The sequence below is a fragment of the Terrapene carolina genome, unplaced genomic scaffold (assembly GCF_002925995.2).
Source record: "Terrapene carolina triunguis isolate 2854851 unplaced genomic scaffold, T_m_triunguis-2.0 Scaffold68, whole genome shotgun sequence".
Taxonomy (NCBI): Eukaryota; Metazoa; Chordata; order Testudines; family Emydidae; genus Terrapene; species Terrapene triunguis.
In genome coordinates, this window is record NW_020664419.1 from 37,427,792 (window position 1) to 37,445,464 (window position 17,673).

Consider the following 17,673-nt stretch of genomic DNA (forward strand, 5'->3'; position numbering starts at 1 on the left):
GTTAATTACATGATGTCGTTTTTTGTACTTTTCCAATTTTTAGATCAACTAAAATTTAGGCTCTTATTCAGATAAAATATGCCTGGAATTTAAACTGCAGCAAAAAGCATGAATCTTGCTAATGCCAGTAATGACTCATCTGGTGAGAATGGCATTGTATTGACAATACAATAAGAAAAAAAGTCTCTTGTGTCTGCTGTCTTTGTATATCTGACCTTGGTGAGAATTAGAATTTTCTTGTTGCAGAAGTTGAGCATCTAATGTGTTGCTGCACCTCTTTATTCTCATGTATTAAATCAGAAAATGTTCGTAGTGGCCAGTGATTTCTTTGTGGATGATATATTTTCTGTAATCCATTGATGTGGCCATACAGTTGCATTCATTTACATTAAAAGAATGTCCCTAAAATGTTGAATTGCTTGTGTATCAGAAAATTATTTCAGTGCAGTATTCCAGCTCCCTGCCAGTACCATTCTCTGCTGTAAAATAGTTTATTTTTCTGTATTTCTAGCTAAAATAATTTTGACTTACATATTTTTAATTTTATATATATGTGTCTGTGTCTGTGTGTGTGTGTGTGTGTGTATAGAGACCTTGAATCAAGCAACTCCTGCTAGAAAGCTGGAAGAGGTTCTTCACCTTGCAGAGCTCTGCATCGAAGTATTGCAGCAGAATGAAGAGCATCATGCAGAGGTGAGGATATCTGCATTCACTATAGGATAATAGTTCATACCTATTTTGTTTCTCCATGATGTGAAGGAATTCTGTCAAGAAACATTCTAACTTTGGGTTCTGACATATGTTTAAGGCAATTCACATTTACAGAGAAAATGAGTGTTTTGAGGCTTAAGAATAGTGAAGTGAAATAAAACTCTACCTGAATTCCCGTGAATGAGCTCCAGGTTTGGAAATTTCAGATTAAAGAGCATTACATCAATAACAGGCGATTAAATGGTATTGAAAACATTCAGCCTTATACAGTTGTCCCTTCCAACTTTTTATCCCCACAGAAAGGAATATAACTTTTAACACTAGGTTTCATTGTGTCTTGTGCCAATTAATTTTAACTTTAAAAATGATGACTGGTGAAATAAATATTCACATTGGTATTATGATTGTTTTGTGGGACTGATTCAACAACTATTTCTATTCTATTTATCTTGTCTTTTTTAAAATGTCATTTTAAAATGGAAGAGGTAAATTTAATCAACTTCATATTTCTTACCCTCTCAAGTCTTTTTGTTCCTTGATTCATAAACTACAATGGACTCTACAAGCATTATAGCACCTTTTATCTCTAGGTATTACAAAAAAAGAACAAATAGACCAAATACATATACATTTATATTATTAACATTAATACGATCATCTAGTTGTCTAAGATACAGTTTCTAAGATGTTCTATAAAAAATCCTAGAATTATTTTCTGGAAAAGCATACAAAGAGGTAAACCAAGATTTTTTTTTATATATATATATAGTTACATAGTTATAAATATGATCATTCAAAACATCTGCTTTTAGCTCACACTGTGGAATCTAGTTTTTAGCTTACATCTGTCAAGTGTGAACTTGTTATGGATATTTTATTTTATACTGAAGAAACAGCTGCTTCAATAATATGAAATTAATTCCCAGGAGATTTTATTTTACACTAGTATTACCACTGTGTTACACTGTAAATGATTACTTAATAAAATGTATATATTTTTCTTTGTCTTTTGAGGATGTGTTAGAATATTAGACTTTAAAAAACAAAGGAATCTGATAAAATACCAATATGCAATACATTTTACTGTTTAAGAATTGTGTTTCTTAGTCATTAAATGTAATAATAAATAATGCCTTTATATTAATTTTGCAAAAAGATATATTCTATTCTTTTATCTGCCCAAATGAAAATCAGTCCTGCAAGAATACTGAATCTGTCAAGTTCAAAACCAAAACTACTATTTTTGCATCACTTCTTCCTTCTTGGTTTCCAAAAATAAATGTGCATTTCTAATGAAAGTTATAAAATAAACAGAAATGAAATATTAAAAGGTAAATGGAACAAAGAATACAAAAATTGTAAATATGCATCCCTCGTCCCCGTTCAAAATATAAATACATCACACTGAGCTCAGGTCATAAAAGTACAGAAATTATGATGGTGCAGTTAATTAAATGGATTAGTAGCCTCTAAAATAGTGACATCAAACTCCTTGTTTTAATAGTGTAACTTTTTTTTTCTATTCCACAACACTCCAAATTTACGGATTCCCACAGGCACGAGAGGTATGTGGTTCCTCACAAACAAGGCATTATTGTTTTTCACCATTTGTAGCATGGAGCTGTTAATGTGTCTTGAACGTGTGTCATAAATTGTTCTGATCATTTCTGATTTTGTATTGCCACATTTGTCTCTCTTTCTAGAATCTAAGAACGTCAGTCTTTCTTTAATCAGGTCAGATGTTTTTGTTCTCTTAGGATGTATATGACCAATCACTAATTGCATTCAGCTTGTTTTCATATTGTTCATTTTGATGGAACAACATCTTAGCCCTGGTATATGTTTTCCCATTCTTCTCACTTGCTCCCAGACACTTTTGGATAATTCTTGAGAGGGTCCAGAGAATTTGTTTGGTTCACAGTATCATTTGCAAAGGGGTTTAAAATGGGAATAGAATGGGCTGGCTTGCTAGAATTTTTTTTTTTTGGGGGGGTGGGGAGGGAACTATATGTTCTGAAAAGATTTTTGTTTGCCTGTCCCAAAGGGACACCTGCCAATGCCGATACACTTTAAAAAAACTTTCACGGTACTTGTTTTTATTGTGGTAGGTTATTTTCTTGGGCTAGGAGGTTGTTTCCTTAATGAGCTCTCATTTAAGCTCAATTTGTCAGTCTGAGACTTCTTCCCATTACAGGAAAAGGAATCTATTTTAAATCCTTGCCAAAAAATTTGTAACAGGTTCTGTACTGTTCACTTTATTACCAGTCAGTATCCTTAAGGCCTGATATAGCAGTGTGCTGAGCACCTCCATTCCTGTTAACTTCTCTAGGAGCAGCAGGTGCTTTCAGGGAGCACCAGTACCTCTCAGAAACCTTTCTCCAGGCCATCTTCTCTCTCATCATGTTGCAATCATTCCTTTCATAAAAAAAAAAACACACACACCATGTTAGGCTGTCATCAGGAAGTCCAGGATACAAGTAAACATTTATGACCACATTTTCAAAAGTGGAATCTAATTTTGGGCTCTTCAGTTCTAGACCTGAATTTCTAGAATTTTAGACCTCTAGGGCCTGATTTTCAAAAGTATTTGAGCACGTGTTGTTGCCATTGACTTCAGTTGGAGTTGTGGGTGCTCAGCCCCTCTGGTGATCAGGCCCTAAGTGTGTCCGATGTTGGCACTTCAGAAATGGAGGTGTTCAGGATTAGAGGTCACACTTGAAATGGGGGCTGTAATATAACTCTTTTTATTCAAGGTGACTGTATGTTTCTCAGCATTAGATGTTTGCAGTGACACTGAACAAAACAGTTGCAGCAGTGTTAGCTTGATACTAGTATGAACTTTAAAACCTGCTCTTTCACAGGCTCAGAATATTACTCGGCCTTCATCTTTACCGCCAGTATCTCCATTTACCATATTTCTCACTTTGATATAACATCCAACTACTGTACAATTCTTGTCATTTTTTCCTTCTCCACCAAGCACAGATGTAAATGCAGGAAAAAGATGCATGATGTGAATGTGGTAGAGTCCCTAATTTTGCCTGAACACAGCAACTTTTGAATGAATTTCCTCCCCAACCTCCATTCTTCTGAGCTAAGATCACCTAATGCATGAAGCTTACACTCAAGAAAGCAGTATTTTCCAAAACACTATTAAATTAGTGGAAAGAGATGTTATAAACTAGAATTATTGAATCTCCAGATATCTACCCATAACACTTATTAAAGGAAATGGGGATTTATTCATCTTGAATGGTCTATCACTTCAGGACAAAATAAGGATAAAAATGAAGATTTTGCATCTATCAAAAATACAGATTTCAGTGGATATTATTATTAGCTATTAGTTAAAGTTTAAATCAAATTTCTTCTGATAAATGAATGAGGACAAAATGCTTTTAAATATGTATTTGTTTAGAGAACATTTGACAATAAATTGGGCTGATTTCTTATATTAGAACTGAATTAAACCAAAATTAGTGTGTGTTGTAATTTTCCAAAGATTATCTTTAGACTTTCAGTTCCTCTGTTTCTCTCTCTCTCTCTCTCCCCCCTCCACCCCCACCCCTGGTTGGCAAAAACAGTTAGTCAATGGAATGATATTTGGTTATTTAAAGGTTTATAGACAATTTGTTTGCTATTTTCCCCCTCTTGTTGGCAGTAAATTAGTGCTGCCTTTCCAACAAAATAATTTCTGGTTTGATTTTTTTCCCCATGTTGACAAATGTGGTATATTTTTTAATACATGCCTGTATAAGAATGCATTTACATTTATCACACATGGACTGTACATCACCCATGCATGATAAAAGACATAAAGTGACATATCCAAATATATTTGACCATAGCTACCATACAGTAGCTATTCTTTTTGTGACTTGTGTTTACTAATTTTTTTGTTGTTGTTACATTATAGGCTTTTGCTTGGTGGCCAGATTTATTAGCTGAACACGCAGAGAAATTTTGGTCTCTCTTTTCTGTTGATATGGATTCAGCACTGGAGGCACAACCTCAAGATTCCTGGGATACTTTCCCGCTTTTCCAACTGCTAAATAACTTCCTAAGAAATGACAGTAAGGTCTTATGTTTTTTTCTTTTTGTTTACATATGATTTTTTTTCTTTCAGTCTCCGCACACTCCAGAATTCTATTGTATTTCAATTTCCAGAGCAAGACAAAAGTTATAGTGCCCCTCTTTGCTATAAATATTTCTCTGCTGAGTTCCTCTGAAATTAAGCTATTACTCTGTCTCTCTTTGTCCCACCAGATTCTTTACTGTATACCATACTTGAACCATATAGTAGTGCATAAATTGCTTACCTCTAAAGCAACACTGTAAACACAGCATAGCGTATTTTAATATTATTTTTAATACTAAGGCATCATGTTAAAATAGGTCTGTATCAATAAGTGTACCCTCGTACTAAGTTTTCGTTCCCATCACTGCTCTAACACCATATTTATAAATGTATTGTAGACCTAGTATTAATTGGAGTTAAGCATGTACATCAAACTGAAAGAGATTTTTAATTTACACCATTTGTATTTGCCCAAAACTTAAGACATTTTGGTTATGAAATGCAATGCTCTTGCTTTTATTTGTCTTGGGTGCACTGGATTTGCTTTTATAATAGCTACATCTAATATGCAGACACTAAACTTGATTGTTCTTTTTTCTGAGTGATTTTACATGTGGAAATATATAGAGAATATCAATGAAACTTTAGAAAATGAAGTAGGTTAAATTAAAAAGCATAAATTGTACTTTATTTTACCTGCAGATTATTTTTCAAACATTTTAAGACAACATTCAGAAAATAATAGTTTTGCTGTTTTTAAATAGAAAGATAAAATGCGCTGTTTTCCTTAATTATTAAGGGAAGGCAAAATGCTATTTTTATTCCATGTCTCAGTTTATTCCAAGCTTTAAATTTTTTCTTGTATTTACAGGATTCATATGCTCAACAAACTAGTTTTTAAAATTATTTTTATGCTATTTTTGTTATCAAGCATATAAAAAGCAGTATCAGAATGTCCTTTCTGTATTAAAGCTGCATGATTTAAATAAATAAATAAATAATAAATTAATTAATTAATGAAGATATCCTATCTCCTAGAACTGGAAGAGACCTTGAAAGGTCATCAAGTCCAGCCCCCTGCCTTCACTAGCAGGACCAAGTACTGATTTTGCCCCAGCTCCCTAAGTGGCCCCCTCAAGGATTGAACTCACAACCCTGGGTTTAGCAGGCCAATGCTCAAACCACTGAGCTATCCCTCCCCTCTTTAGGGCAGGGGTTGGCAACCTTTCAGAAGTGGTGTGCTGAGTCTTCATTTATTCACTCTAATTTAAGGTTTTGCATGCCAGTAATACATTTTAACGTTTTTAGAAGGTCTCTTTCTATAAGTCTATAATATGTAACTAAACTATTGCTGTATGTAAAGTAAATAAGATTTTTAAAATGTTTAAGAAGCTTCATTTAAAATTAAATTAAAATGCAGAGCCCCCTGGACCAGTGGCCAGGACCCGGGCAGTGTGAGTGCCACTGAAAATCAGCTCGGGTGCCGCCTTCGGCACGTGTGCCATAGGTTGCCTACCCCTGATTTAGGGGATTGGAAATGGGATACTGGGATATCCATCATGAGATCAGAGGTGCTGTGACAACCCACGTTGCTTATAACAGAGTATTGTTACCATCAGCTTCTGAGTGGCCTGAGTGAAATAAGTAGGTGATCTCAGTGCTACCATAGGGGCATCCATATCACAAAAAGAAGCATTGCAATTGGTGCTAGTCCCCTGGATGGCAGACTCCTAGGGATGCAAAAGGCTGAATAGACATAGAGCCTTAACTACCTTCTTATCCTAAAAGCTAGTCATTCTAGTTAGAGTTGAGAACTATTGGTACTGCAGTGTAGGAACCTATATTGCCTGTTCAGTATATGTTCTGTGGATAAGTAGAGGACTTTAGAGTCCAGTGTTCTCAGTCTCTTTTCATGAGTACTTAACAGTGTTTTCATTAATTGGCATTAATACATTAAATGCTACACTCCTGTTGTGTAGTTGTCTTTTTTACATGGGTTCCTTAGTGAGAGAATGTCTATTTTGTTACTGTTTTCTTTATTTTTGGTTGTGTTTTTGTGGAAGGTTTCTGGAGATTGCTCCCTTTGAAGTTCTCTAGGATAGGTACAGTGTAGACATCAGCAACAAAGACTTCCTAACTCTGCCATGTAAATGTGCTTCAACCTTGACTTCGAAGGAACACTTGAAGTGGTGTAAGAGTAGTTTCCTCCTTGTGCCCATTTGATCCTTGGTGCCTGTGTTGAGACTGCCAACAAGGATTACAATCATAGTGCTGGATGTTGTGCTGTGTAATTTTGTTAGGGTCGGATTGTTTGAATTTTATTCAGCCAGTGGTATCTATAAACTTGGTATTGGGTTCCATTACAGCAATAGTTAAGTTTCCGGAACCAATGGAAATGAAGCTTATTGCAGGATGATATTCTTGTCCTTCAGGCAGGGTTTGTGACACCAGAGTTACAGCTAACCCTCTTATTACACAACGTGGACTGCCTTGCCTGCTGATTTCCAGAATAACACAAGCAATACAAACAAACTCTAGCTCCACGCTTACATAAGAAAAGACTGTTGGAAGGCTACTGCTTGCTTTTTCTTCTCTGAAGAGATTAAATGGATAATTACTTTAAATGATTACTAAGGAAACAGTCTCAGGAAAGACATATTATTAAAACTGGAGGAAATTTTGTTTTCATAACGAAGTAATTATCAGCAGGGTTGTAAGATGTAACTGAAAGAAAAAGTAGCAGCTACTGCAAGAAATAAATGCCACACCTGTATACTATTTTCTACAATTCTCCTAATGGCAAAAGATATAGTAAGTGACCATTTCTGACAAGTGAAAGCCATCTGGAAAACTTGTCTTTTTTTTTTTTTTTCTTCCACTGCTATTGAAAAGCAACCCTTGGAACTAGTCACCTTTTAATCGGTGGATATGCTAGCAAGTGGCAAATGACCATTCTCCCAGGAACAGATTCCCAAGTGAAACATACCATGATTCTTATTCTTTAATTAACAGCCCTTTCACATTGCTAGTACATTAAAGCTATCAGAAAGAACACCCCATGCTTCTAAATCAATGTCACAGGGTCTCCCTAAATGAATAATAAATGTTCTAGCTTTCTACTAAGTGAAAACCTATTCCCGAAGACTTTCACCTTCCTAAAGATAGGCTCATAAAAATCTTAAAAAGAGAGAAACTGGAATGTGGTCTCATGAGGATAAAAAGGCTAGTGTTAATAATTAACAGAGAAAGTGAAGTGGAGTCAAATTAGCCATAATAGAGCCCAGAGTGACTGGCAAAGTCACCTCCCATTATCGAAAAACTCATTAGGAAATGAAGAGGTAGAAATCCCACTGGGTTATTCTCTCTCTGAGGCTGTATCAGAGATTATTTTTCAGATTTCTTTCAAATGAAGAACTGTTAGGTCACCATATTGCATATTAGGTTAATCTTCAACCTTTGAAATTTGAAGGGCTGACACCTGCGTGTTATTCTATCTCAAGAGCCTTAAATGAGCTCTAAATCTGAGATGCAGGAATCAGTTTTCATATACAGCTGACATGTGCCAACAGTATAGAAATATCTAACTAACAATTATAGCCTTTAAGCAGATCTTCATGCAAGATTATTTTTTATAAACATGACACTAAAATATAGTGCCAGAAAGACTGCAGGATAATGAATGTATAGTGTTTATAAATATATTGTGTCTTACCCTACGAACTTTATACATTTTTTGAGTTTCTTCTATAGAACACAAGGTGATACACAAATTCAAGCAAAATGCATCAAAGCACAGCTGCCATTATCTTTGCAAAAAAGCAGAAAAGAGAAAAATTCCTTGTTATAGTTCTGCACAGAATAAAGAGAAGCAAATCAAGTTTTCTCTTTTTGTATTGCTTCTTGATAAGAATAAGTAGGAGATAATACTTGTTGGTCTACCCTTGGTATGCACATGCAGAGTTCAATCCTCAGCTGCGTCCAGTAAGCATTAGGTACCGCTGAAGACTGCATATGCAAAGAGGCTGTTTGAGCCCCAAATCCAAGGGCCAAATCTACACCAGCACCCATGTAGTTTAGAGCAGCCACAGGCTGGTTTTAAACTACTCCAGCTGATTATGGACCTGAGGTTCTGATATGCTAGTGAGAACTAGCCAAAGCACAGTGATTCTCCAGTCTGCCCCTTCCTTCTAGGCCCCTAAGCCATGGAGTGAAAGAGATGGCCAGTTATTCAGAACCCGGGCTGGCCAGCTTTCCTGGCTCTTTCTACTGCCAAAGTGTAAAGCCCAGGATCTGGCCCACAGTCTTAGTACTGTTGTTTTGAAAGCCTTCTTTGCAGTTCTTACTTTCTGTCTGGAATGGCCTTTCTGCACCTGCCCATCTAATTTCAGATCTCAACCAAAATCCTATATTTTTGTCTCTTTATAGCTTAATTTCTCCCTCTCTCTATTGTATTTTTAAGTATTTACCTCTGTAAATTATTTTAGGATATGATTTGTATGAAAGAAGGTATCTAAAATAAAGTTGCACTGTGCTATTGTATATATGTCTTCAGTTTAACTGAGAGATTGTATAGCATAAAGATACAGGAGAAGACTCATTATAAGAACATTATGCAATAAAATGTTCTGAAAATATAGGTAGATAGCTTATAAATTTGTCCAGAAAATCATGTTGGAAACTCATTAAGAAATATCAATTTCCTTATAATTAACCTCATATAGTGTGTGCTGTGGAGACATCACAGAATTATCTTTTATTCTACAGCATGCCATATTAACACAGGAAAGAAAACTGAGAAAAAATCATTAACAGTTGTAACATTTTAATGTACTGGACAAAATGCTTCTCAGACTCCCAACACCCCGCCCTTCCCGTCTTTCCACCTCATTATTATTATTATGTAGTTCAAACAGGTTTGAATTTCCTAGAACAGTCAGCATATATGAACATTCAATATAAAAGGCAGAGCATGTTACAACTCCATTTGTTAAGATTGCACAAAAGTGTCCATTCTAAAGGAATGCCATCTGCATTTGTGTGTGTGTGTGTGTGTGTGTGTGTGTGTGTGTGTGGCTGAAACTTGGGAAGTTTGTTCTCCATTCATGGGTAATTTTTATTTGGATATTTTTTAAGCTTGAACTAAAATGATATTTTCAAAAATGAAGAGTGGAAAAATGTACTGTCTTCCCATTATACAAAAATGTTCAACTTTTTTGAACAACACTGTATAATAGATGGTTAAAATTACCATTTGGCACGAGGATAGTAGACATTTGGCAGATGTTCTTTTTAGTAATCTGGTAAATTGGCTGTGAATAGTCAAAGTGTAAAGATTTGAACAATATATTTTGCACATCTGCACTGGATTTTGTCACAAAATCTCTTAATGATCTGCTGGGATTCTGTTGGTTCTGCACATGTGAACATAGCTTCGGAAAGTCTGTCAGCTCTGCTGTGTCTTTTTGTATAATTAGAGAAAGTGTACAGGGAAGGAGGCAGAGTGCAAATGAGCCTTGTATCCATCTTTACAATAGGTAAGAGCGCATATGAGAGGGGTTTGGATTCCCAAGGAGGTCTGGTTCTTTTCATACAATACATTTGGGATATATATGGAAGGGGGCAGGACTGGAAAGATGTCCATTCAATGCAACTCCTACTTTTGCATATTTGACTGTACAGAGCATTCTGTTGTTGTCTGGCAGATAGTTACATATTGTGGGATTTTCTTTTTAAAACATGACAAATTCCATTTTTTGAAAAAATAATAAAGATACAGTTCATAATAAAATTAGGATTTCCTGTGCAGCCTGAGCCCTGCTTATAGTCTTTCATAACATGTTTAATACTATATTTTCTGCCCGACCACTGCCGGACTTCAGGTATTTTCTCAGCTCTTACCCATTGTTTTATATTTAATGCTAACAACTGTAGAAAAGAAAGTAGTACTGTTCCTTCAAATTTATTAGTCATAATAATAATAATGCCTAGTATAAATGTAGCACTTTTCATCCCTAGAGCTCAAAGCACCTTATAAAAGAGTATAATTATCATCATTTTATAGATGGAGAAACTGAGACACAGAGCAATGAGGTGACATGCTCAAGGTCACCTATCAGGGTAGAGACTGAACTGGTAATAGAACCTACATCTTCCATCTTATTTATCTATTTATTTTTGCATGGTCCGTGTAAACTGTAGTTTGAAACCATACATTTAGTGAATCCTTATTAAGCTTCTCCTACCTGCCTGCCCTTATTCCAGTCATGGGCATATACTGTGGGACCATATTTGTTTTTTTTTTTTGTTCCCTTTTGATGTATGTCTACATGTCACTAGTTAATATGTGACCATACGGTGCAGAACTATGTTTAAGGTTTCATTGTCATCAGGCATCTCTCTATAGCAACAAAATCATTTTTTTCAGGATTTGAGGATTTTTAGAGGGATTGAGGCTCTGTCTCTCTTGTACCTTATTTCCTGTAGTGTCTGTCTTATTTTTTCACCTATCGAAACAATGACTCAGGTTAGAAGGGAGAAGGGGTTAACATAGTGTGCAGTTCATTTTCTTCTGCTACTTATTATATAGGTTGTCCACTTTTGTGCTTAGTACCTCAAAAAAGCCATGAATAGATCTCTCTTGATTTCAGATGACATCAGGGCTATCATCTGCTAGCACAGGTTGCTACCTCCACGTCATGTGCAAGCGTGAAGAGAGGTTATATTTGGTTTATTTGAGAAGGGGGTTGGGCATTTTGGAAGAATGTAAAAATTGTGGCTTGGTCCACACTGGGGCGGGGGATCGATATAGGAAACGCAACTTCAGCTACAAGAATAGCGTAGCTGAAGTCGACGTTTCCTATATCGAACTAAAAATACCTACTTCGGGTCCACGCGGCGCAGGCAGGCTCCCCCGTCGACAGCGCTTCCTCCTCTCGGCGAGCAGGAGTTCCGCAGTCGACGGGGGAGCGCTTCTGGGATCGATCTATCGCGTCCAGATGAGACGCGATAAATCGATCCCAGAAGATCGATCTCTACCCGCCGAATTAGGCGGGTAGTGTGGACCAGCCCTGTATCTGATCTTTGTTACTTTCCTTCCCAAGAAATCTCTCTCTGATCCGAGGTCCCATTTAATCCTAGCTGCATCTGTCTCTCCTTTCTGGCATCACTCAATGTATTGTTGCCTGGCATTGTTGCTGCGTTACTTGCTGACACAGACACTCTCCCAGATTAGTGGAAACTAGGAAAGCTCTGCAGTTAACTCATGTGTTCTCTATGCAAGTAAGTGTTCCCCATAAAGTATTGCTCAATTAAAACATCTGTAAATCTGCTCTGAGTAAACCTTACAACCCCAGTGGGCAATCTGACCGCAGCCAACTTAAAAAAGGCCACACACTGAGGGCTTGCTTCCTGATGGATGTTGTCATAATAGCTGTTGTTGGTTAAAGGAATAATGCTAGAACATTCTTATTAGACCATATGGAGGGGCAAGAAAAGCTCTCACCCATGCCTCAGGCTACATGTCCTTAAAAAAAAGTGCATTAACAATGCACAACTGTCTGTTGTGTGATTGTGAGTGGAATGTACACTGGCATATGGGCATCTGTAAGAAAGGAAGCATATATTTACATAGAAAATGTTATTGATGTGAACATGCTACTATAGTTGAGTTTGTATCAGCATTTCTACTGCAAGCCCGTGTTTCATGAGGGACTGTCATTCATCACAAGATACTTGGGCTGTGTGGGAACTTGGCATGTAACATCTCCATGTGTGAGACAAACCAGTTCAATCATTTTTAAGTCAGGTGGATTTTTTTTAATAGTGGCGTTATGAATAAAGAAGCTTTTGAGCCCTTAAACCTAACTTTATGCTCTGCCTATATATGATTGAACACAACTTGAAGTGGTCTCAGGTTAAAAAAACAACACCCCAACTGTTCTAAATCAGTTCCTATGCCAACTACATATTTACACGATATATGATGTCGAACTGAGTAATTTATTTGAAAAAAAAATCAGTCACATGCAGTTATACATTGTAACCGAGTTGCTGGGTTTTGCTTTGGTAATTAACATCTTCCATTGATCTCAAACTGCTTCCTATATAGACATCATAAAAGGATGTGGGGATTAGTCCTGCTTTGAGCAGGGGGTTGGACTAGATGATCTCCTGAGGTCCCTTCCAACCCAGTTATTCTATGATTCTATGATGGATTAAAGACCTTCAAGTCTTCCCAGTGTGCATCAGTGCTTCTGGTATTTGCTTGTTTTTTTAAATTTGTAGTGAATTTTTGGTGCCCTACAAGCTCTGCTTTTGCCCTAGAGCTCTACCTAAGTGTTAACCTTAGGAGACTTGCTAATTCTCCAGTGTTTAACCCAGGTGAAAGCTGTCTATTGCTGAAGGTTTTGGGGGATCAGCTATTGAGTACTCTGCCAGGGAGTGACTGCTTTTGTCCTCTGAAAGATAAGGCTAGGATAGGGTTTCTTTCTGAAGGAGCAAATTCTACCTCAACTTCCTCTCACAAGAATTTTGACCCTTTGGGGTACCTTCCAACATACCCGATTTACCCTCACTGGTAGGAGCCAATACATCAGGTGGTAACTGCTTGCACAAGTCATGTCAGGTATAGTTGGGGAGAGTAGGACCAGTGGAGCTGGCAGGACAGGGGAGATGGACAAATGGTGTGTCTCTCTCTGATGTTTCTGTGAGTAAGGAGGAGAGGCAGCTCTTCCCACATGTAACAGAGGGAGGGAGCAAGGGATGGTTATGTAGGTGGGAAGGTCTTCATTTGAGAGGGGAGCGAGAAGGAAGGTAAGACTTCTGTTGTTTATTTTCTTTACTCTTGAAAAATTACAACAAAGTCATCTGCTTTCTCAGAGAGGGAACGGTAGTGGCCATATTTAAGGGTAAAAAAAAAACTTGTGAGAAATTGTGGCAGACGACATTGTGTGCACCATTGTTAGTTATTAGACGTTAATAATGGAATCTGCAGTAACAGAAGTTAACAGAACAAAATAGGAGGAAAATAATATGTTAAATAAAAGTATGAAAGAAAACTATAAAAAATACAAGAAGGGGAAAAAATAAGAATCGCAAAAAAACAAAACAGTAGATTGGCATGGATGTGAATGAAATTTTTGGTATTTAATACCCATGACAATGAAGTAGTTGTTCAGCTATGGTAGAAATGGATAAGCAGATTCTGAAATCTGTTGGTGGCACTAAATATTAAAAATCTAAAATGACAAATTGTACATCTGCAATGGTATGTGGGTGAGGAGCTAAATCAGATTTGTGATTCACTGACCAGCACAATGCCTCACTGAGAAGATAATCTCCTTAAAAAAGTCCTTATTGTTGTTCGTGATCATTTCTCTCTCTGAAACTGTGTGAAGTGCTTGTTTTCAGGCAAGTGGAACAATAATTTGAAACCTGACCTGTGTATGATAGATCTATAATACCAACTGGCACTCCCATGGGAGTTTTCTGACTGGATTTTAAGGTCACTAGGACCAAATCCTAGAGTTCTTATACCAGGAAAAATTCCCAGTTATTTCAATGGAAATCTATCCTGAGTATAAGGATTCAGGAATTTTGGCCCATGCCTGATAAAAATTAACTATAGTACCATAACCTTCCTTTTAATTCAGAGCTGCACTTTTGGGTCACTAAAATGTAAATAGTGATCATTGATTAAATAGTTCTGTAGGAAATTTCAGGCAAAAGAGTTACTTGGGTACTCAGAACTCCTACTGGCTGAGTGAGCATTTTAGATGCACAAGAATTCTTGAGTGAGTCTTTTGTTTTGCTTAATCTTTTAAATATGAATTTAATTGTGGTCTCAATAGCACAGGGTAAGAGAATTTTAAAAGTTTCTTTGTCCTTCAAATATATTTAGGTCAAATTTGAAGCCTGTTTCCACTAATACATTTACAAAAATCATGGTTACATCCCTTTGAACATGCAGACAGGTTCCTATGTGAATGAGAAGATACACTTGCAGATTTTGCCAATGCATGAATAACAGCGTAGCCATTTAAAGGTTTGAAAAAATAGCATTCTACATAGAAAATGACTACAAATGCAATATAAGCTGTCTTTCTTCTGTCAAGTTTACTGGACCATTTTCAACAGCCACACATAGAACACTGATCCCCAAGTTCATTTTCTTGTTGAACCCTACCATAGGTGCTGGAACCAGGGGTGCTGGGGGTACTGCCACACTCCCTGGCTTGAAGTGGTTTCCATTATATACAGGGTTTACAGTTTGGTTCAATGGCTCTCAGCTCTCCCACTATAAAAATTGTTCCAGTGCCCCTGAACCCTACTTATTTTTAATACTGTTAATTAAAAATACAATACAATTATAATATTCAATTATCATCAGTTTACAATAACATGGAATAAGAAAGCATATATGCCAGCAGGGCCAGATGATGCCTTCTTAGAGAATCCATTGCAGTGACAGGATAATTTTTAGACTATCTGCAAAAATGGGACAATTTTGGTCTGTGGGAGAGAAGTTGACATTAAGTTGCATCATTCTTCCTTCCTTTCAGTTCTGCAGAAGCCCTTTCTTTGTGCACGTGTGCTGGGGTATGGGTGTGTGCGTGGGGGGGGGGCTGAAACTCGTGCAATTTTCCTGCGCCTTTTCTTCAGAGGATGGCTTAACTCCTCTGACTTTAGAGTTATTCCTGATTTACACTGTTGTAAGTGAGATCACAATCAGCCCCTCATAATTCTTAGCCTGCATGAGCAATGTAGTCTGTTTCCCTTGTTCTGGAGGTGACGCCCCATTTTAGTGCTGCAGTATTGTTTACACTGCAATAGCTAATGCTATTTGAAACCGGTCTTGTGATCACTGGTTATATTTTACTGTATTTAGAATACTCAAGAAGGATAAGGTAAAAGTAGCTTTTATCTTTAATTTCAGTATTTCTTGGATGTTCCTTAGGATTTTTTTGCTCCCAAAATCAGCTTTTGAATAGTACATATGAAGTATTTCTGTTTTGTCTTTTTTACTCTGATACATGTCATTTTTCTGGTGTTGTGCTATGTGAATGTAGGATGGTTTCATGCACCGAGAATGTGGGATGGGTGAATTGACTAGGGAAAGGAGAATGGCTTGAAGATAAATGCTAGGATTACTCTTTCATTGGACAAAGTTTCCTTATCTTAAGCTCTTTTGACAAATCCCTTTAACTCTCATTGAATGAGTCCTATTTACTTAAAGTGGAAATGGTAACTTACAATCAGCATGTGATTTTTGGCTGTGTATTGCCAGATCTGTTGTGCAAAGAGGCAGCACGCCAGAATTTTATTACGGATTATCTTCCAAACCGATCTGGCACTGTTGCTTAGTTGAATGACGATATTATTTTTAAATTAGGTCAGTCTATTTGGTCATGCTGGAACTCTCAACAGCTTTTGATACAACAAGCCATGGATTGTTACTTTGGCAAATGAGAGACATTGCTGGTGTGTCTGAAGCTGCCCTCTAGCGGTTCCACTCATGCCTATAATACAGGAGCAAGTCAGTACTTGATGGTCAATTGCACTACATCACTGAGGGATTTGCAGTGTGGCATTCCTATAAGGCACTCTCTTGTCTTCCATCTTGTTTGATGTACAGGGGATACCTTTTGGCAAGCTCATTTCTAACCATTGGGTAGGGTCTCATCAGTATGCTGATGATCCTCAGCAGTTTACCTCTTGTCCCATGGCCCTGCAAGTCTATTCTCTGCCCTGGAGGAATGCTTGAATGAATTCTCCAGAGGAATACATCAGAGCTGCCATGTCCTCAACCCTGGGAAAATAAAAGGCTTGCTGCTGGGTTAACAGTATGAGAAAGCTCACTGCTCTTTCATGTCCCCACTTGTAGAAAGATTTGTTTGGAGGTAGAGTCAGGTTAAGAATCTTGGCATCACTTTACACAATTTCTTTTCCCCACAAAGCCAAGCATCGGCTTGATATGAAAATGTTTTTTTTCAGTTGCACAATTTGTATTTGCTGTGCCCTTTCGAATCCCATTCCAGCTTCACAATAGCCTCACAACACATGTCCTCCTGCCCATGAGGCTTGATTATTGCAATTCCCTCTGAGCAGGGCATCTCTACAGCTTGTTCAGAAAGCAGTAGCATGCTTGCTCACCCATTCAAGCAACTGTGATTATATTATGCCAGCCTTGCATTGTCTGCATTGACTGCCTATAAAGTAGCATGTTGATTTAAAACTGGCACTGTTGTTTTTTAAAGCTCTCAACAGTGTTGGGCTTATCTTGCTCAAAATCTCCTCCTTGAAAATTATTCTGGTAGATATTCTGAACCACCCACCTTTTATGTCTCAGGCCAGTGATCAATTTTTGGTTGTTGAGATAATTCTTGGGCTTCATACATGCTATCTGTATGTATTAGGCACCCTTGGGTTAGTACATAATCCCTTTCTTCTGTATTATTATGGATCACAGTTATGCTGATTTTAAAAATATACAAAAAACAAAAAAGCTTACAGTCTGCTTGCAAGTGATTCTAAAATGGGTATCAAATTTGATGCCAAATATAAAAATAATTATGCTGAAGCTAAGTAATTAAAAATAACTAGCACTTCTAAAAATAATACTTTACACAGCTTAGCAAGGAGGGGAATGCAAGGTGGTTAATTGTATCTGTCCTTTTTAAAGAAAATAACTCTTGTCTTCTGATCGTTACCTTTGAAACAACAAATTGTGTCCAGACACTCAGCAGTGGTGACACCCCCTGATGTTGCTGGCAGCAATGGGAGAGGGGTGGCATATCCTCCTGTGCAGCAGCCCCCATGTGTCCCAGATGTACTTCACCAAAGGATTTCCCAAGAGGAGTATTCCTTTAAGAAGGCCTCAACATCCT

General features: G+C 37.2%; 1 protein-coding gene across 2 annotated transcripts in view; it reads left to right on the plus strand.

Annotated features, from left to right (window-relative positions):
* The window catches only part of CADPS2 (calcium dependent secretion activator 2), a 557,199-nt gene that overhangs the window by 456,461 nt on the left and 83,065 nt on the right, over window positions 1-17,673 (plus strand). For both annotated transcript variants that reach the window (XM_024219628.1, XM_024219629.1), the window contains exons 17-18: window positions 590-693; window positions 4,628-4,784. In XM_024219628.1, coding sequence (XP_024075396.1) covers window positions 590-693; window positions 4,628-4,784 — 261 coding nt within the window. The remainder of the gene's footprint in view (window positions 1-589; window positions 694-4,627; window positions 4,785-17,673) is intronic.